This window comes from Cuculus canorus, chromosome 21 (assembly GCF_017976375.1).
Source record: "Cuculus canorus isolate bCucCan1 chromosome 21, bCucCan1.pri, whole genome shotgun sequence".
Classification (NCBI taxonomy): Eukaryota; Metazoa; Chordata; class Aves; order Cuculiformes; family Cuculidae; genus Cuculus; species Cuculus canorus.
In genome coordinates this window covers 4321057-4341857 of record NC_071421.1, presented here as the reverse complement: position 1 = coordinate 4341857, position 20801 = coordinate 4321057, and the positions used below count along the sequence as shown (strand labels likewise).

At 41.5% G+C, this 20801-nt stretch overlaps 1 protein-coding gene across 4 annotated transcripts in view; it reads right to left on the bottom strand.

Annotated features, from left to right (window-relative positions):
* Positions 1-327: 327 nt before the first annotated feature.
* SLC25A33 (solute carrier family 25 member 33) overlaps positions 328-20801 on the bottom strand; it is a 29841-nt gene continuing 9367 nt past the window's right edge. Inside the window, exons 3-9 of one of the 4 annotated variants that reach the window (XR_008453229.1) lie at positions 11885-12064; positions 8201-8278; positions 7372-7472; positions 5158-5224; positions 3609-3892; positions 2622-2978; positions 328-1282 (exon numbers count right to left, since the gene is read on the bottom strand). Coding sequence is in view for 3 of the 4 variants with exons in the window: in XM_054085738.1 (XP_053941713.1) it covers positions 2776-2978; positions 3609-3892; positions 5158-5224; positions 7372-7472; positions 8201-8278; positions 11885-12064 (913 nt within the window). In the remaining variant the exon portion in view is untranslated. Of the gene's footprint in view, positions 1283-1318; positions 2979-3608; positions 3893-5157; positions 5225-7371; positions 7473-8200; positions 8279-11884; positions 12065-20801 lie in introns of those variants that run through there. The other 3 variants (XM_054085738.1, XM_054085741.1, XM_054085740.1) reach the window with 3 other exon arrangements.

Sequence of the window (20801 nt, the reverse complement as noted above, 5' to 3'; positions counted from 1 at the left end):
TAATGGAGCTAAACCTGGAGGGAAATTCTAACCAGTAACATATCTACCAACCTTCCATGAAAATTACTTTCTGTGGAAGCTGAAGAAGCAGAATGAACAATCATTTTTCTTTCACAAGCAGATAAAAGTCGTTTATTTTAAAATTCAGATATCCCTGTGGAACAAAACCTATTTCAAATTCTTCCCTGTGGTAAGGTTTATTCCATACTCACCAACATCAACGGGATTTCTCACAGAGCATCGCCTATAAATGTTCATTCTTTACAGAGCTAAGGAATCAAAGGACAGTGAATTTTTAGAATTCCAGTAGAGAGAAAAAGGAGTAAATTATACTAATTCAGAAATTCCATTAGCTCCTAATAGAGCTTAATAACCCTCTATCAAAATAAAACTAATTCTGCCAGGGTTGGTTCTTAAGCAAATCTTAAAGAACAAAAGCAAAATATCTAGGAGAATCCGATTTTCCATCAGATTTAGGCAAAACAAAAATTTATTCACTTCCTCTTGCTTTCTTTCTTACCAAACACAAAACTCAAGACGGTTTGAGCTCCCTCCCCTCGTTCTCAGAAGCTATCAGCAGTCTACAAATTTGACTAACAGTGTGCGAGTCTACTGTACGTACAAATACTAATTTAAGAAAGCAAATCTCAAATTGTTTCAAAGTAGCAGCACAACTGTCCTAGTTCTCAAAAATAGAAACAGCACAGCACAGTATGACAGTTTAGACTCCTATAAAGAGATGAAAGCTTTTGCTGCTCGTAGTCTCCATAAAAAGAGCCTGCCGGTTTTTAGTTACTCAACTGTTTCCTATTTTAGTTTAAGGGTAATGCGATATGTTCTTTTCAGTAAGACATAATAGAAATCAGTTATTTTTGCCTCATAATGAGGTATACACACATTCTACCCTCTTTGCACTATGCTCTTCCATCACATTGATGTCAAATATGACCTCAAGTACCAGTCATCAGCTAGGTTCTAATGAGGACAAATGGGAAGGTTTGAATCCGGTTACCAACCCGTTATTTTTCTGCAACACAACACTAGCCTGAAAACTTATCTTATGAAAACCAGCCCTACTCACTACTAGGCTGTTTCTTAAAGCTTTGCATGATCCTTTCAAGTCCAAACCTCTGCTGTATGTGGTCCTTGAAGTCAAAGACGTCCATAAACACTTGTTTATGCTCAAGAATGCTACACCTGCTCAAACCATGAGAAGCTCGTTGTTCAGTTGAACAGCAGGGAAGACTGAGGCTGGGCTCAAATGCTGCAGTGCTTGTCTCAGCTGTCAAAGCAAATGACACTAATGAATAGCAGAGCACAAAATAGCCAAAGCAAAACACCAATCTACCCCTCTGAGTTCTAAAATATTTTATCTTTCACTATCAGTAAGTATCTGTATACAATGCTTTAATTGCAAGGTACACAAGCGGTAAAGAGACTACTAAAATGAAAAGCATATTCTAATATTTATTCAATCTGAAGTATGCAGGACATGATTTACAACTGAAAGGCAAGAACTGCATCATGACCACTGTCAACTATTGTTTGCTATTGTATATTTAAAGAGGAATGCAGATATTGTATCTATATGAAACGTAAGAATGGCTCAACAGGCTGCACTATGCTGGCAAATCCTTATTTCCCTCAGTAAGAAAACAAGTAATGACATAAAGAAACTATTTACATAGGTTGTTGATTTTTTTGGTGTTAACAGTGCTGTGTCCGTGAGATAAGACAGTATTTCATTTCCATCAGAAGCACTGCACCACGAGGGCATCAGATCAAGAGGGGCATATTCCTCAGTATCACGTTGTAAAGCACAATCCAGAACTGCATTTATCATCTATAGCGTTTGGGACCTATCTTCTCTGCTTTTCCACTCTCTAGAACCCCTGGCGTTGAAGTATAAGGAAGCTCTAAAACAAAAAAGTGGAAATGGGCTGAGGTCAGTGTATGTGACCAAGTTACTGGGAATTTCTGCAGGGCAGCCAGGCCACAATCACTGATTGTCCTCATGCTCTCAGTCCTTCACAAAAGCAAGGTCTAAAAGCCAAGTCATAGCAGATCTTCTTGCACACACCAACATAAGCATGTTTCCCAAATGCATAGGTGCACACAGTACTGTAATTAAATATGTGCTAAAAGCCTCCCAAAATCATATTCCAGCAAAACTGCCAATGTAAGTGGCTTTTCTAAGAGATCCCAGTGTGCATATTTTATATCTTCGAAAGAGTTAAACGTACTGCAAGATTGTCCTACTCAAACGCCCCAGGATGTGCACAAAGCAATGAGTGATGCACCCCGAATAAACCAGCTCTCAAAGATACTTGGGAATTAGGCTATTGCAGTGCTAAAAAGTGATGTGACTCCAGCAGTAAGAAGGCAACGTTTCAACTTTCCAAACCAGTTCTTCTGTTTTAATACAGTTTTAATGAACATCAGTCCAAGAGATCACTTGATAGTATGAGGTACATTCCTTGACCACATATGGCTGTGCTTAAGGAAATGGACAAAAATATACTTAAATTAAATAAGTGTAATTTAATTTAGTAGCAGTTTTTTACCATTAAGTTAAAAAAAAAAAAAGTTATAATTAACTATTAACATTAATGACTTGAGACCTTTCAGAAAATGTGAATCCAAAAGGAAATATCCAGCAGGTGGTCATAGACTTGTAGTTTTTCCACCAGCACTGCCACCTGCAACAGTCTCTTAAAGGACTACTTGCTCAACGAAGAAATTGGTCTACAGTCTGTAACAGCAGTCTTGGCTCTGCTACTTTGCATGATCTTCTAACAGATACACGATTAACTCATAGGTAGACAACACAATGGCTGTGTTTGGTATCTGCCGGATGAGCTGGGCAAAGAGTCCTCTATAGAAGGCAAGATAGCCTTCTTCACGTGCTACCAGTCGTGCTGTCTGAATGAAAGCCTTGTATTTAGTACCTTCTTCTCGCAGCCGTGTCCGTATGACCTCTGCAGAAAAGTAAAACAGAGCCCAAAGTTAATAAAACTCAAACCTTTCCATTGAGAAATATGGTGCAAAACCCAGAGACATGAAAACCTTCCTGTACCAATCGCCTGCCAGTACTTTCAGCCATGGAATCCTGCACACAGTGCCCTTCAGGCAAGGAGAAAAGTTAAAGATGAGTTCTTTTTTGTATGGAATAGATGGATTATTTCCTCATTCAGGCTACCACAGAATTAAACGCTTCACTAATGTTCATATAACCAATATTGCTCTTTCTATATAACATAACATTCACTTCTATCCAAACAAACCCACTGCTCAGCCCACAAGTGTTTCCCACCACTTGATCACAGAATCCCAAAGGCTGTGGGTGCTCAGCTAGACGAAGCTACTAGTGAGAAGAGAAGCATTAGGCATTCAGTTTATTTTTGGCGTTTTTTGAGTTGTTTTTAAACTAGGAAATGCCAATCATCAACAATATGGCTAAGTAGGAGTGGTAGGACCAGTAGTGACAATGCCAATGCATATGCACACGCCACGGTAGCGTGCATTTGGCCATTCAAAGAGAATTTACAGCCCAAACCCCATCATTCATCTTGGTTCTACTGCAGTCTTAAATGGAAAAGTTAACATACCATGTGGATAAGCAATACAAGAGGCACAGCCCTTGGAAACAGCAGCAGCAAACATCAGTCCAAAGAAGTTTGTCGAGTTTCTTTCGGTCCCATTAGGAGAAGAAGGGGGCAGCTGGACTTCTTTTAAATGTTTTTTTAAACTTTCATAAATAGCAAAGCAGATAATGGTCTCAGAAATCCCAGCATAGGAGGCGGTCAGGCCCCTGTAAAAGCCGCGGATACCTTCTGTCTGGTAAACGTATCTAGCGCACTGCAAAGCATTCATTGGTTTTGAACCCCTGACTCTAAAAAATAAGCAGAACAGAACATATAATGAGCTTTATTAATATTAATAAATACCCTCATGGCTTTCAATATTTTTCATAACAGAAGTGGTTCTAGGCTGTGTCTTACTCCAAAAATCTTCTAGGAAAGCTGCATAGAGCAGGACTATCATGCTAAGAGTGCACACTTGGCTATTCTAATTCACTAAGATACACTCACAGTAATTTTTTCAGCTCCAGTTCTATCCAGTCTGTCACAGCTCACCCTGATGTGTGGAAGAGACACCGCTTTGTGTTAAACTAGTAATTCCATTTAAAGCCACCCTCAACAGGCTAAGAGACAGATCTACCACATGAGAAATGATCCTTCATTTTAAGAGGCAGCAATCAGTTCAAAGGTGCCACCCTGTGAAGTACTAGAATTAGGTCTTCTCATTTATTTATAAGTTGTGGTGCCTTAAAGGATCTTTCTTATCTGACCTAACATGTCCTTGCAGGAAGGAATTTCCATTCTAAGCAGCCACATTATTAGCAGAGCCCCTCATTGCTTCGACAGCCACCAGTGACTGCGCATCACTCAAGTAAAAGATATTACTGGCAAACCCCTCTCTGTCTTCCGGAGGTATGGTTAACAGTAATAAAGTGCTGAAGGAAGCACAATGACATTAAACCACAGATTCTTATTGCCTCTAGAATGTTTTATGAAAGTAAATCAATGTGGTTTCATGACAATTTAAAACCATCCCCCTTTTCTGTTTACAGCTACCTGGCTGTGCATCAGCAGCCCTGGTTTGTTGCAATAACACATCTGTGTGATCGAGGATCAGTACAAGTGATGGTGCCAAATGGGACACAGACTGCAACCTCAAGCTCAGCCTCCCACGAGCTCTTCTGACTTTTCCATAGCCTCTATTATTGCTGGATCAAAGCGTTTCAGTCCTTGATATATTTATCTTCAACCCCTGAAGTACAGAAGATTCCATAAGCAGGAATCAGAGAGAAAATGAATGCTATGTCCAAATTTACTTAATATTTACAGTGAAAGCAGACAGTGCACCTAACTCAGCACTCAAGGCAACTTCCATATTCTTCTCAATAATAACTGTTAGGACACCCTGACCAGGCAGCTGCATGGTGGCTTGAAAGGTGGAATTGAGTCAGAGAAACCAGTTGGCAAAAATCTATCGAAGTACAAAGAACTACGAATGAAAAACATGAAAGTTCAGTTTTCCAGAGGCTCCCTTAGCCGTTCAGTGGCATCCAATCTCCCTCAATCAGTAACTTACTTCCGTTCCAGTTGCATTCTTGTTTTCACCATCCATATAGGATTCATCAAGGAATTTGTGATAAAGGCTGGAAGAGAGAAAATAAAACTAAAAGTATAGCTGAATCCAGGCTATGGCAAACATGAACTTAATACACTGTGCAGTGAGACAGTTCTAGTTACCAACTGTATCTAGAGCTTCCATGCAGGTGCACAGCTTACAATCTCTTTCTTAGAACTATCTCAGGTTAAATTTCAGGAGGCATCAATCAATAGCCTTGGAATTTCTTACAGCATTCTTCCTTTTGCACCTATCTTAATACATACTTCCTGTTCCTCAAGACTGCTCTCCTACTAGATACCTTACTTACTTGGTTTTAGAATAATAGATAAAAGGAAACCCGTGGGGAACATAGAGAGGTGTTAGTCTCCTGTTTTCCCCAAGGCCCTAGGTGGTGCCATCGAGCCATCTTCGTAACAGAATCCACCCAGAATTACAGGGTTAGTTTGGGACAGATTATTTTAACGATCACTCTGGTGACTGACGTTTGAACTAATGAAGCTCTTCTGCAGTATTTTACCTACAAGAACAAAATATTTTCCCCATCCTGGTAGGAAAAATACAACATCCTAAACAAATTTGGCTAAAATAATGCCAAAAGTTTGCTGGTGTCTATTAATATTTTTTTTCTTACATTCAGAGGTATAATACCATAGCATTACAGTTGGAAAAAAGTTCATCCCAAGTTAGTAAACGACATCCTAGAAATATCTGAAAATGTTGAACAGGAAAACAGTCCCTCTGTAGAGAAGGTAAAGTAAGGAGGAAGGAAACTCCTGGGATCACAGTGTGAAGTCCGTCTTTGGCTTCCTCCAAAAGTTGATTTTAAAACACTACCTCAACACTCAAAGGGTCACTGTCCTTTAGAGACAAGGACATCAGGTCACGCCATTATTCAGTGTTCTGTAGCTGCAGCACTTGGTATAGAGTTTCAAGTGTTCTTATTAAAAATCTTAATTAAAAGGACAACCAAACATATGTCTATACCAGTTTCACCTGCTTCAGCAATTTAAGATCTCCCTCACTAACGAATGTGGACAAATCATAGAAGTGTCAAGTCTGTTGACAGACACGAGAGAAATACCACTACTCTAGCTCATTCACAAGGGCGCTATTAGACCTCTGGGAGGCGCCGAGGCAGAAGGCCACAGCAAGCGGGTTTCCAGCCCCATCAGCGTGCCTTAAGTCAAACTGCCTTATTACTTCAGGGAGTGTTCATGTCCAGCCAGGCTCAAAAATTAGGAGCTGCAGGCCGGCACAAGCTACACAGCAGGCAACTGCCAGCTGACCAGTACACACAAACCATACCTAGATGCATCTGTCTATCAGGTTCTTCTGCGAAGTCCTACATTCCTCTTTTCTACCTCCTGAAATACTTGATGAAGATTCGAAAGGATACTCACAGTTTCCTATAACTAAATTACATAATAAAAACATGCAATACCTTTATTATAAACTCTTTGGATGACACTGATCTTAACTGTTTAAGCTGAATGGTACAGAAAAGCAGAATTCACTTTTTTAGTAATGCTTTGAAACACCACCTTAAGCTTTTCAGAGTCCATTCCTTCACAGCTGCCAAAGCAAGCTTGCTAAGTACTCGTCTGTTTGTTTCTGAGAGAACAGGATGTTTCCAGCCTCACAGATTATATTTTTAAATAGTCTCTGAACTTTGGTTCATTAGGAGTGCCTGTTACACGCTGTTGTTTCACGAACTCGCTCACCTCCCCTGATCTCACCCTTTTACAGAGACTGTAGCTGGATATACTTCTTAGAAACAATATCTTTCTATACTTTGCAATAGGTTCTAATGTTTTCTGGCATATACAACCTCAAACATTTTCAGAATGCCCCACAGCCTGGCCTCTGTGTATATATATACTCATATACCACAATTATCCAGAGCTGTCAGCCAAGACTGGTCTATTAGCTTAGGTCCTGTACGGACAGACTGGAAGTGCAGTCCCCAACTTAAGATTCATTCTATTAGTTTCCTAAATATTGAGAGGGATAGAAGTAGTTTTGTAGCAACAACAGCTTGGAATAAATACTTTAAAGAATTAAGGTGTATCTCTGAGCCACAGATACCAATCCATGTACTGCTTGCAACTGGAGAAGGGCTGAACGCTGGGGTATTGCTGCACACCATATGGGAGATGAATTACCAGTACATACCTGCGGAGCCTGCAGAACAGATGTGTACAGTGTTGCTGTTAGGCACAAAAATGCCATTAAACTGCTCTTTGGCTTTGGAGTAGCATGCAAAGTAGACAGCCCTGTGGAGGAGTCGGGGGCAGAGACAGAGAGAGGAAAAAAAATATGTAATACAAACAACGTCAAATTAGACACATTGCTATTCCCTCTTCCCAAAACCCAGTATTTTCTCTCCAAAAAAGCTTCCACATGACTACTTCCATCTACAAGAACACAGAAGGTTTCTTTCTGCCCTCCTCACATTACAGTTCCACTATCTGAATTGACAACCCCAGGGTGGAAATATTTTACTTTCCCACCAAGTTTGAGATGGGAAGCAACACGATCTTGCAGACAAAGAAAGTTATACTGGATACCTACATCAGCTCTGGCATTAAACACATTTTGTAAGCTTGGGAATGTCACTTTCTCACCTGGTGCCTATGTTTTCCACATAGTTGTTGAGCACATAAACAGCGCTTCATGCTTTAAACACTTAACTCTGGACTGAAATGAAAGGGTTTTACAGACCTCAAATCCCTACATAATGCGTAGGAACACAGGAAGCTCAGAGGATCTGCAACAGTCAATATGATGAGTAAGAAGCTGTCTGAACTAAGTACCTACACCTTCCAGTGCTATACAAGAGTAAAGCAGATTTATAGAAGTATGGTATGTACACAGTACATGTGCACAAATCTCAATGTGTACATGGGAAAAGTTTGTGACCTATTCTTTTGAATCACAAATGCACTACGATGTTTGAGTTGATACCATGAATGTGTCTTTTAGCAATAGTTTAACTATTTACCTTGATGGTGCAACTCCAACCAAGTTTGGACCCAGCCCTCGGAATAGTGACCTTGGTCCTTCTTTTTCTAGAATTGACCTTAAAATGAAAACAAACGAGAGGAAAAAAAAAAAAAAAGATAATCTTTGGGTTAAAAGTTACACTTCCTGTTGTGTCAGACAGTCAGTAAAAAGAACTGTACAAAAACAATAAGTATTAATGTGAAGCTGTTAGCTTTTAAGCTATGCAATATACTTGAAAAAGAGCAGAGTTGTACACTACTGAATAAAAGCCATGACATCCGAAAACTTCAGTGCGCTACAGCCAAATGTGTGTCATATGGCACAAGGTTATGTTTTAACTTCCATTCTTTGAAAGCTGTCTGGAATTGAACTGAAGTTTCATGGAGAATCCAATGATAGTTGACTCTGATGAACAAATATTTTTGGCATTCTCTGTATCTAAGCAATTCAGGAGTTTGCTTCCTGCATAGAGACATGAAAAAAAGAAATCCTTTTCCCTTTCACGATTAGCTAGCTGCGTTTTTTCCCCAGAGTGAAAGTTGAATGCGTCAACTGCATCACAAGCTATGTCTCCCCAGGTAGTTCAGAGATATCTGGTTTTCAGGGCATTCAAAAGAGTTCACATCATCTTTCCAAAGTCAACTTCAGCTACAGAGATACTGCTGTCAGGACCGGACTTCATGATCAGGTCTAAAGCAGGATGATTACCAAGTGTTGCTTTCCTGGAGTTCTGCAATTGCTACAGCCCAGGTTTCCAAAAGCATTTCCATCCGTCTTCCCTCACAACTTAGAAGGGTGCACTGGGGCTAGGGCTTCTCTGAAGAAGATAAACTGTTTGGGCAGCTTGCCCATTCCTGGCATTCCTAACAGCAGACATATTTGTAAAGGACTGAAACAACAGCCAAACACTGGTGAAAAGCCACGTATTTGCCAGTGAAAGCCAGGTGGTCCAGTAATGGCCGGGTTTCAGTGCACAGTGTGCTAGGCAGCAGCCCTCTTAGCCGAACTCGCCACGTGAAAACCATGCAGGACAATCGAGATAACAGCGGGACGACACAGGCAGTTCACGTGTACCTGTTGGAAGTGCCAATTTTTCAGAAGTTGCTTTCTAGGTCATTAGCACTGTTGGGGCTGTTCCCCAAAGATTCCAAACCCAAGCTCATTAGACAGCAGATATAGGAGCTTCTGAAACTCTACTTCTGCAGCAGAGTTGAACTTTCTCTGTAAACTCCAGGGCTGAGTGTCTCCAAGGAGACAGATCCACTGACTACTCGTTCTTTGTCACTTAACAGTCACGACTGCAGATTCCAGCTGAGGTGACTCATCAGAATCTTAAATGGATTAGACAAAAACAGCCTGTCCTTACAGAGTGCTTTTTATTCAGCAGCAGGCTTAACCTGCCCTCCAGAGTACCTACTTTCTTGCTATTTACAGCAGTTAAGGTGCTTTCATACTCATCACCTTTAACTCTTACTGAACAATTTTATACGTAGGGTTCTAACAACTGCTTCTTTAGCCATACAATTTTTCCAAACCAGACAGCCTAGGTCATATCCAGTTTTGCAATGCACACATGACCGGGATTCAGAAAAAGATGGAAGAATAAATGCACTTCACTTCTTCATACATTCGTATTTTATCAGAAAGATCATAATCAATAGCATTATCTGTACTTCAGAAATGCTGCCTGCAAGGGAATGCCAGCATAAATATTTTGTTTTCACTTCTCAACCATCTGAAGCAAGCAGGTTGAAAACCTGGTGATACAGGCAGCTGAGCAATTCCTGACGTGAAATGAAATTGAGATCACAGTCACCAAATTTAATGAGCTTAATAAATATATTAAAAAGCAGACCCAATTTTAAACCATTTCCTCTTTCCCCCTAAAAAAGACAACCTCAGAAAAAGATGGGCCTTGAAGTTTTTACCTCTTTTAGTTAGAGCTGCCTAAAGTCCAATCCTGCAAGCTGAAAAGATAGCAAGGGAAAGGAGATGAGAATCAAAGGCAATTGGCAGTGCCTTACATTCTCAGTCACGAATTGCTATAAACTCACCTCTGAGTAGACAAAGAAAAGTTTGGCAGGGGAAAGCAGCACTGTTTACAATACAGAAACTCAAGTCCCGGAATGACTCTAGCCAGAGAGCTCTGCAGAGAATTTGAATTAGCACTGTACTGTTATATAAGTGCGCAGCTTCTCCCCAGGCAATCTGCCAAGCGTGCTGGCCTTACATAAAATCATTCAACGTGCTTCCCTAGTCATTATTTTCTTTGGCATTTCTGCTACCTGATCTAAACAGGCCCTCTCTGCATCACCCTGGGGTGCCCACTGATCCAAACAAACTCAATCCATTCGCGTGAGGTTTGTACCGTAAGTTTATGGTGCTTTGATAAGAACTGCAGTAGAGATTTGGACTTCAGGGTTGCTGGTGAAAGTATCCAGCAGCTGTAAGCTAGATCATTCCACATTTTCTCTTCTTTATGAACATGCATCTGGAAAAGGAACAGCTGGAGCATCAACTGCTGCAGTCTGAACCACACAGGCGGCTTTTAACAGAGATCATAGGTAACACACGTGCAGATAAGGACTGATGCATAACAATAATCGGAAAAGACAATATCTAATAGCAAAGAGAGGAGAGGTCGTTATGTCAGATATAGCTGAAGAAAAGATAAAAGCCTACAAGATTAAAATGAAATGCTATAGTTCAGCAAGACTATTCTTCCAAAAAGTGTCCTTTCCCCACTCCCATAAGTTTCAGTTACAGGTCTCCCACACAACAGCGCAGACAAGAGTAACTTAAAATAGCATGGGAACACAGAATTAGAGGTCGTCTGGGTCAAACTCACTCTCAAAGCAGGACCAGCTTCAAAGACAGATCAGCGGCTGACCAGCATCACTAAGTGCAGAGTCAGAAACCTTGTTACAGAGCTGGTCCATTGAGGTGAAGGAAAGGCTATGGGCTCTCACTTTTATTTGACACTCCAAAGACAGAGCATTTCAAGAACGGAATTAAAACTTCCCTCCATCAAACAGGTAGGTAGCATAGGCAGCAATAGCAACAAGTGTCTCCACTGGCTAATCAAACATTGGGAATGGCTCTAGGAAAAAAAAAAGATGCAGTGTATATGGCTTATTCAGTCCTTCAATCATTTGCAAAGAATTTGTCCCAGCTATTAAGGATTCCCCTGTTCCAATGCTCAAAGGAGACAGTAAACACGACTGTTCCCAATAAGAGACAAATACTTCTCAGTGTTGAAAAAGAGAAAAAGCCCTTTCTTCTGGAGTATTTTCTGCGGTAGTTCCCATAAGTTAGGGCATATCAAGAGTTTACAGTATGCCCTGTGTATTGATCGCTAGAAAGTCATAATGACCAAAAAGCCTAAGCACGAGGAGACGATTTAAAAATAACACCTGCCAACACTTATTTGAATCAATTCACCTTGGAAAGTTTCTAAATGCTGGAAACTAATTTTTGTGGAAGTTCAAAGGAACGCTCAAGAGTCTTAAACACGTGTGTTTTTAAAAAGTTTAATTTATCTTTTTATTCTTGAAGGCAGAAGCCCAATTGACATTGCAGCGCAACTGTGGGGCAAAACGTTCAGTCCACGTTTGCACAGAGAAGCCAAAACTCAGATCACTGGTGTCAAGCAACATCGAATGATAGGAGGAGCAGTACTCACTTGAGAACACTGAAGAGCCCAGGTGATACAGATGTTGGCCTGACCATTCCTTCACCACTGATGGTCCCCAGCTGGACTTGCGGGTAGTAGACAGCCCGGAAGGCTAGCTTTGAAGACTGGAGCCTGGTCTTTATGACCTCTAGGGGACATGTAAAGATGGCACCAACTGTTCCTCCGCATCTGTAAAGTATAATTTAAACAGAAAACAGAGTCAGGAAAACCCAGCTGCACAGATGCGCCAAATGTTGATACATGGCATATCAACAAAATCTGAAGACTTGTCTCCAGTTGCTCCGCATTGTGAACAAATTATTAGGAAGCAGGACAGTTTGGGTATTAGGCAAGGGAGAGTGTTCCCAAGCCCTGGGAGAGGGGAGAGAAGGTTGAGAAACTGTTATAATGATCAGGTGTAGTGATGACATTGGTAAACATAAAGATGATACCCATCAGTAACAGAAAAACCCTGACTGACCATGCAGTGGTCTTGTGTTCTGCCAGGACTTGGAATTTTGCCTGTAAAAACTTTAAAGGCATTCATGTTTCAGAGGTTGTTGTCCTAAAACGGACATACACTTGGATGGACTTTTCTGATGGGAAGCAGGAAGCTGGTGGATGAGAACAAGCCACTGGGGATTAGGACACTCTGAACTGAAAGCACAGCAATGTAATTCTCCACCATCTCAGTACTTACGATTAAAACGGTCATCTACAGAAGAAGCAAATATCAAAACTATACTAAGTAAGGCTCTCTTAAAAACAACAAATATCAACTACTTTTTGGGGGGTTGAGAGAAGGAAGCTGCAAGGATAGGAAGGAGGGTGGGAAAACAGAATGACGGGACAGAAAGGCTAACAAAGAGCACATTTCCCCATACTCTGATAACAGAAGGACAAAAATAAAATGCTATACACCCTCACATATATGTGTGTGTGCTTATACATATGCATATAGACACACATATATACAAATACACACATGCAAAGAAATAAATGGTCCTGCAGTAAGCATATACTCATCTTCATAGAATCATAGAATAGTTAGTGCTGGAAGGGACCTTAAAGATCATCTAGTTCCAACCCCCTTGCCGTGGGCAGGGACATCCCACTAAATCTTAATGTAGTCAGATTGAGCCCCAGAAAAAGCACAACAGGCCAAGAACATAAGGTATATGAGTGCCAATTTTCATTTTAATCAGTGATTAGGAAAGTGACTGGACAAATCATTTCTCTCCCTGCTGCTGTTCCTCTTTGGTAATTGAATGTCCCTTCCGTCAAACTTCACAATTAAACATAATGTTAAGGTTGGCTAAAAGGCCCTATATCTAAAGTTTATTAATCAAACACATCAGGATTCAGGAAGACTTAATGAAAAATTACAGGTTTTTTCCAAGGGCATTTACTACAACTGAACCAATTAACTGGGAAAGAATTTTGTTTGTTTACGCAAGTGTCAAAGCATGCAATTCCTTCAAAAACCTGTGTTTGCAATATTCCTTAGAAAATACCATGAGTCTACAACTTATCTCTTTGATGTTAATATGAAATTGTAATTTAGGTAGTTTGCCATGAAAGGAAGATGAATCAAAATAAAATAATCATTTCTATTCTTTGTCTTAGGTATAAAAAAACCCCATTGCTTTCTAGAGACATAAGAAATTTGCATGCACTACTTGAGTAACAGAGATCACAAAAGGACATTTTGTGATTTTGTGTGTGCCGTTTCAATACAGGATGGGGGATAATGGGATTGAGAGCAGCCCTGAGGAAAAGGACCTGGGGTGCTGGTTGATGAGAAGCTCTACATGAGCCGGCAACGTGCGCTCACAGCCCAGAAACCAACCATGTCCTGGGCTGCATTCAAAGCAGCGTGGCCAGCAGGGCGAGGGAGGGGGATTCTGCCCCTCTATTCCTCCTCCTGTGAGATCTCATCTGGAGTAGTATGTCCAGTTCTGGAATCCTCAACATAAGAAGGAGATGGAGCTGTTGGAACGGATCCAGAGGAGGCTACAAGGATGATCCGAGGGCTGGAGATGTCACCCAAAAAGAATGGCAAAAAAATATGCAAGCTGTAGATACGTACTAGTTTATAAATGCTTTATCCAGTACAGCTCATTTTGCTGGCTGAAACAGCATGTCTTAGATCAAAGAGTGACCACTGTGCCAAACCCTGAAGTCCTCACACTTGTGCTAACAGCCTGCCCACCCCAGCTGTACAACCACACTGAGGCTCTTCATAAGGTTCAGAAGGACCCCTCAGACCACATTGCTGGGGAATACAGCTTCTTCACTACAGTCTTCATGTTCTGCCACGTTCTGTCCACCTACATGATCCCAAACACTAAACTTTCCAGACACAAACACACCCAACAGAAGAAACTGTGCTTTCACAGAGACCAGTAATAGGATTTAACAGAACGCATCAACGGGTTTGTCCTCTCAGTTGTTGCTTCTTCCTCTCCCTGCTGAAAGGGGAAAAAACTAAACATGGGACAATCCATGGGACATCCAACGTGACAGATAGTATAAGAGTAAGCTTTGCTTTCACCCCTTTTAAACTGTTGAATGGAGTCACAAAGATGTTAAAGGAATAAAGCATGACACATAGTAGTCAAAGTTGTGTCACTTGGCTCAAACCCGACAGTGTTCACAGAGACCTTATCAGGCCTCTGATTATTCTGTGTACTGAACCAGGGCTTGGACACAAGCCTTGTTGTCTCAGTACTGTTCTGGAGGACACCAGTTTATCTCTTTTGTCAGATGCAGCTCACATTGCTCACATTTCTCTGAAATTAAGACCTCAGGGGTAAAAACAGAGGTCACGAATGGCTTATCTGGCAAAACATTTCTTGTTCCCACAGCTCACACTTACAACTTGGAGCAGGAATTGTTTTGAGGATCCCTCTTGCAGATTCCCAGTGCCACCTCTCCCTACTGCACACATCCAACACAGACATAAGTATGTAAAATTAACACTTGACTAATCACCACACAGAAAATCTCTAAGTCTGTGAGAACTGAATGAAGAGAACTTGATTGCCTCAATCCCCAATTCATTTACGTAGCAATGCTCCCCTACTCCATACTCCCTCTTCAGTCCTCATTCATTTCACATTTAGGAACATTAAAACAATACTTTGCAGTGACAATTCATAAATTCAGAATGCAAACTCCATTTGCTGTTTGTGAACTACCAGCTGCTCAGTCTAGAGTGACATCTTGCCATAAAATGTTTTCGCCTCTCTGGCATATTCCCTCCTGCATCAGCTGTCTTGTCTTCCTAGCCCGCTCCTTGCCTTTCATCCTTTTGCTAATCCAGTCAATTTATGCAGCCTTTAATATTTAAGTACTTCTGGCAATGCACATGCAATCCTCTGATATTCAACACAATGAGTTAATACTCATATCATTAGTTTGGACAGCTTAGAGTTTATGTTGTCAGTGTGACATTTAAGAAAAAAGCATTACCTAACAAAGCAATTCTCAGAAATGTCAACAGGCTGCATACATGGTGTCCCAAATATAAATACACAGCATATAGTTCTAGTAAGGACTTTGATGTATTTGGCACCTTTTTCAGATGAGCGGATTTTCCTCCACACGGGAATTCTATGCATCATATCCTGGTGTTGCTCTATTCCCTGGAAAAATGACTGAAAAATAACACGCTGTGCCTAAAAGAAACACTTTGTATTCCTAGAGTGTTCCAAATGCCTACAGCTGGAAAGAAAGGAAAAACAACCAGCTCTCCTCAGCTAAATAAACAGCCACAAACCCTGAAAGACTCAGACCATGGATACAGAGCCAGAGAGACTTTGTTTGGGAAAATCTAATGCTGCAATCAAGGCAAAACCTCCAAGTCTTCATACTGGTTTGAGTTGTGGGGGGTTGATAAATCAGTGCAGAACTACAGCTCCAGGGACGTTCAGCAGCGTCTACTGCACTGGCCTCTTGAAAAACCCCCAAATAATGTCTAAATCTGTCTTGAGTCAAAAGAGAGAAACCTCTCCAGAAACAAACCACTACGGCAGAGTATCTTCAACAGGTCTCACAGCAAGCACCTAACAAGAGGTTCCCAGCTACGCTCTGCATGTATCACAGATACAAAATTTCTTTGATGTGAGATACTCAGCAATCCATCAGCTTTGGCCTGCCACTGCCAGAAAAATAGCATCTGTACTTCAGGCTTTGAATGCCTCCTCTCCTTACGGGACGAGCCACACATAAATCTCCATTAGAGTGGTAAAAGACAGTTTTCTGCTTTGTGATGTCCAAACAAAGGGACTAAGGAGAACAAGAAATACACTTTGCGTTTCTGGAGATACAGAAGACACTATACATTAAGAGAAAAATTATTTGCTTCCATAAAAAGAAAACACTGCTTAAAAAACATGCCAAGGATGTAAATCTCAAAATCCAATTCTAATTTTCCTCTTGCTGCCAGCTTTCTATCTTTACACAGTCCCCCTCTCACACACCAATGGCTTGCACTTGAAATAAACTCACCAGCGCAATTGATATAGATGCCAGAGGTCTTGATTAAGAGTAGGGCTTACTTCATCTGTCCTAGATTTAATCACCAAGCAATCTTAATATGCACAACACAATGCTGAATGATAAAGGAAGTTCTGCTAAACAAAAACAATGCAAAAAGCATCCAAACTTTTAATGATCTTTCACTGGGGTACCACTGAGCAAAGATGATGAGCTGCTTGGCTACAGGAATCATAACTTAAAACCCAGCCTTGACACACTGTGCTCTGTGAGCATTTGAAATTACCTCTTCCTGCCCAAAGGACAGCAACTACGCTCAACACCTAATAGTGATTTTTTTTGGCAGGTAGGAGTCAAGTGAAACACTTAAAAGAGAAGTGTTAGTGTATAGAGTCTGGGAAACTATACTTAACACGCCACTTTAAGCAGCAGATTGAGAAGTAGGTGCCAATTCACACTTCATGGATAGTACTGCATATGGCTTTAAACATCAAAACACGCCTTGAGAAATCGTTTGGTACTACTGACTGGACCCCTCTGATGGATTCAAAGCCTGTAGAATTCCCCGAACACAGCTACAAAACTGAATTTTGGAACCACAGGAGCAAAGGAGTTATGGACCTGTGCCTCAATACCAAGACAGAAATAACGTCACAAGCATGGTTTTATTCAAATGGTCCCCAGAATCTGAACTGAAGTATTAAAGAATTATGTATCACACAGAACCTATATAGAATCGCATAATTGTTTAGGTTGGAAAAGACCTTTAAGATCATAAGAAATGAAGACAAGTTTGTTCTTTGCCAGTTCTAGGAAGAGCACCACAGCCTGGAAATACCACTCCTTAGGAAATCTGTGTAATAAACAGCATTACTCCAGCTGGAAAGACAACACAGAGTAACGTCTGCTGCAGCCTCCTTCAGATCTTTTCCCAAACAAAAACAAGCAGCAACTGCACTGACTTCAGCAGGGAAGCAGGAACCCAAGCTTGTAAACATCTGTTGTGCAACTTAAGAATATTTCTCCTTGCCGCTTCTGAAATCTTCCCTGCCCTCCCAGTCATCTTCCTACCAAAACCCTTAGGCCGTTTGGTTTGCTGGGACTAGCACAAGCCTTAAAAGGAACTGTCAGAACTGAAAGGAAGCCAATGAGCCTGCCTGCCTACAGTAAATCAGCTGATAGGAAGCTGCATCTTTCAACAGCCGGAGAATGCTTTCTAATATTCAAGTGCATTTCATCATTCCATCTAAAGTATTAAACACTTCTGTTCTATTCTGGCTTTTAAAATAATCTGAGGCTGACCTGTCTTTTTTGTTCACACCTAAGGATAGTGTATTACATCTTCTTAAGCTGACATCGCACTCCATCCTCACCTTCACAGGAAGCTACTGTAATACCAATAATGTCTCTATCAAAATTATTTCAAGTGAGTGGGCTGCTTTCGCTTTATCTACAAAAAATACTTTACAATTGAACAAAGGTTAGCATCTTACACAACTCATAAAACATTCTGAACTTCCAACACCTTCTTCTACTGGAAGGATAATTTTATCCAAGGTCCTGATTCTGCAAACAGCTTTGTGTCCCAAAACCACCTATTTATTGTAACAGCGTTTGTGAAAGAAAGATAAAGGTGTTTGAAGGCCTGAAAAAGGACTTCAGAGACTACTGCTCAAGCACCAACACACTAACAGTTCATGCTAAAACTCCTTTGGTGATGTACTAGATGTAGCAAAATATTATCACAGCTGAGCTCCTTAAGTCAGATGTTAGGGAAGGGGCATCCTTTACCACCACTACTACTGGAAAAACTAAAGGCCGTCGGCATTCACAGCAGACACGGTGCAAAGCCTTGTACCTCGCACGACATGGGTTTCTAGCTGTCCTGCTGGCTGGTGGTCCAGCACCCTTCAACACAGTTGGCCTATTTCCTACTACACTTTTTATGTTTAGAGAAAGGTGTTGTAATAGCTTGGGCAAGAATTCCAAATCAATCTTCCAATTTCTCATTTGACACAGTGAGCCCTAAAAAGCGAGGATTTCTCACTTGAAAAGCAGTGATAATAGCATTAGTACATACACGTGCACACATGGGATACAGAAGTTCAGGGCCTTAAACAGGGAATCACTGTAATCAACTGTCTGGATGATGACTGGGTATGTGGTGGACCAAACCTTAGCACTGGCTGGTGCATGACAAGACTAAATTTGCTGTCTTGTTTTCCTTTCTGTACCATCACAGCAAGATAACTGGTGGTGCACTCTTCTGTGGCTCTTTAAATAACAAAATACACAGAACAAGAATCAGGTCCAGCAAGGAACCTTCAAAGCCTGTATACCCTAAAAGCCCATCTCTTTCCTCTGTGCTATATTTTCATTGTTGCTTCAGAAACATAGCAATCATCTCATACCAGAGTGGTCAAGGGGATACTCCCTGCCGCATTCCCATTCTTTCCCTCCACGCTCTTTCAAAAACATCTCGGATCTGGTGACTTCCTAGGCCTGCTGCAGAAAACAGTTTGTTTATCAGGATCTTCGGAGAAGGTAGAAGGTACATTAAACGAGTAAGGAAGACACTGATCACCCAGTTCTAGGAATTTTAAACTCATCAGTGTTTTAATCTATTTATTTATAGCCTGAAGGTTTATGTGAGGACACCAGGGTTCTGGATAGGCGTCCAAACAAGTTGCACGTGTATATTCAGGTCCAGTTTCTGTTGCAGGCCCCAGGAACTACTCTAATGCAAGCAGGGGAGGCAGGGAAAAGAGAGCTCTTAAACCAACACAAGGTATCCCAGCCAACAAAAGAAAGGCAGTGTCTGAAAAACTTTACTTTGTTTGGTTTAATATTACATTAAAGGAACTCACTGCTCCAGAAACGTGTCAGAGGAGACCGAAGTCTCCTGTTTAGCAACAGAAGAAACAATGGTCTAAACAGACTTAAACTAACAATAGATTTCATGTTGGCTTCCTAATAATTGTCAGCTGACAAGCACTACAGAATATTCTACTACTTAGATAACTTAAGCCATTAAAAAAAAGATTAAACAAAAGATTTGCGATATGGACAGAATTGCATACAATGGCACTTACTACCTGCATGACAAATGACTTCTTAAAACTTGTTTTTAATTTAAACCATCAAATGATCTTATATAATCACAGAACAGTTTGGGTTAGGAGGGACTATGAAGGTCATTCAGTTCAACCCCCATGCAGTGAGCAGGGACATCTTCAACCAGGACTGGGCTACTGCTAAAATTACTGTAATAAAGTCAATTAATTAGGCTTTTGGGGAGGGTTTTTGGTTAGTGGTTTGAGGGTTGTTACAATAAGAAGTTTACAATTCCTTGCAAGAAGTTAAAAGAAGCGCCCAGTCACACCAGGTCCCTTACTAAGCAGTACCAGGACTTGTTCTCTCCTTCCTCCCCCATCCTTTTTCCCTTTTTGGAGTAGCTGCTTTCCAGTATAATGGATCAGGCACCTACACAGACTCCGCTCTTACCTGTTACCCACACAGAGCTCATTAAAGTGCTGTGCAAACACTTTCTTTTACAAAGCCAGGGTCTATCAGAGAACAGAAAATGCTGCTTTTCAGGTGGCATCCCCCACCTCCTGATTGACCCAGCAGGATTTCGAGGGAAGTTTCATAGAACCATAGCGTCATCAAATACTTTGGGTTGAAAAGGACCTTAAAGATCATCTAGTTCCAACCCCCTGCCATGGGCAGGGACACCTCCCACTGGCTCAGGCTGCCCAAGGCCCATCCAACCTGGCCTGGAACACCTCCAGGGATGGGGCAGCCACAGCTTCCCTGGGCAACCTGGGCCAGGGCCTCACCACTCTCACGCTGAAGAAATTCTTCCTAATATCCAGTCTAAATCTGCCCCTCTCCGGTTCATACCCATTGCCCCTCATCCTACCACTACAAGCCTTTGTAAAAAGTCCCTCTCCAGCTTTCCTGGAGCCCCTTCAGGTACTGGAAGGTTGCTCTGAGGTCTTTCTTGAGCCTTCTCTTCTCGAGGCTGAACAAGCCCAACTCTCTCAGCCTGTCCTCATACGGGAGGTTCTCCAGCCCTCTGATCATCTTTGTAGCCTCCTCTGGACCCGTTCCAACAGCTCCATCTCCATCTTATGTTAAATATTCTAGACCTGGACACAATACTCCAGATGAGGTCTCCCAAGAGAGGAACAGAGGGGCAGAATCCCCTCCCTCGCCCTGCTGGCCACGCTGCTTTGGTTGCAGCCCAGGACACGGTTGGTTTCTGGGCTGTGAGCACACATTGCCGGCTCATGTCGAGCTTCTCATCACTCAGCACCCCAAGTCCTTCTCCTCAGGGCTGCTCTCAACCACCTCACCCCCCATCTTGTACTGAAACAGGGACGGCCCTGACCCAGGTGCAGGACCTTGGCCTTGCTGAACCTCA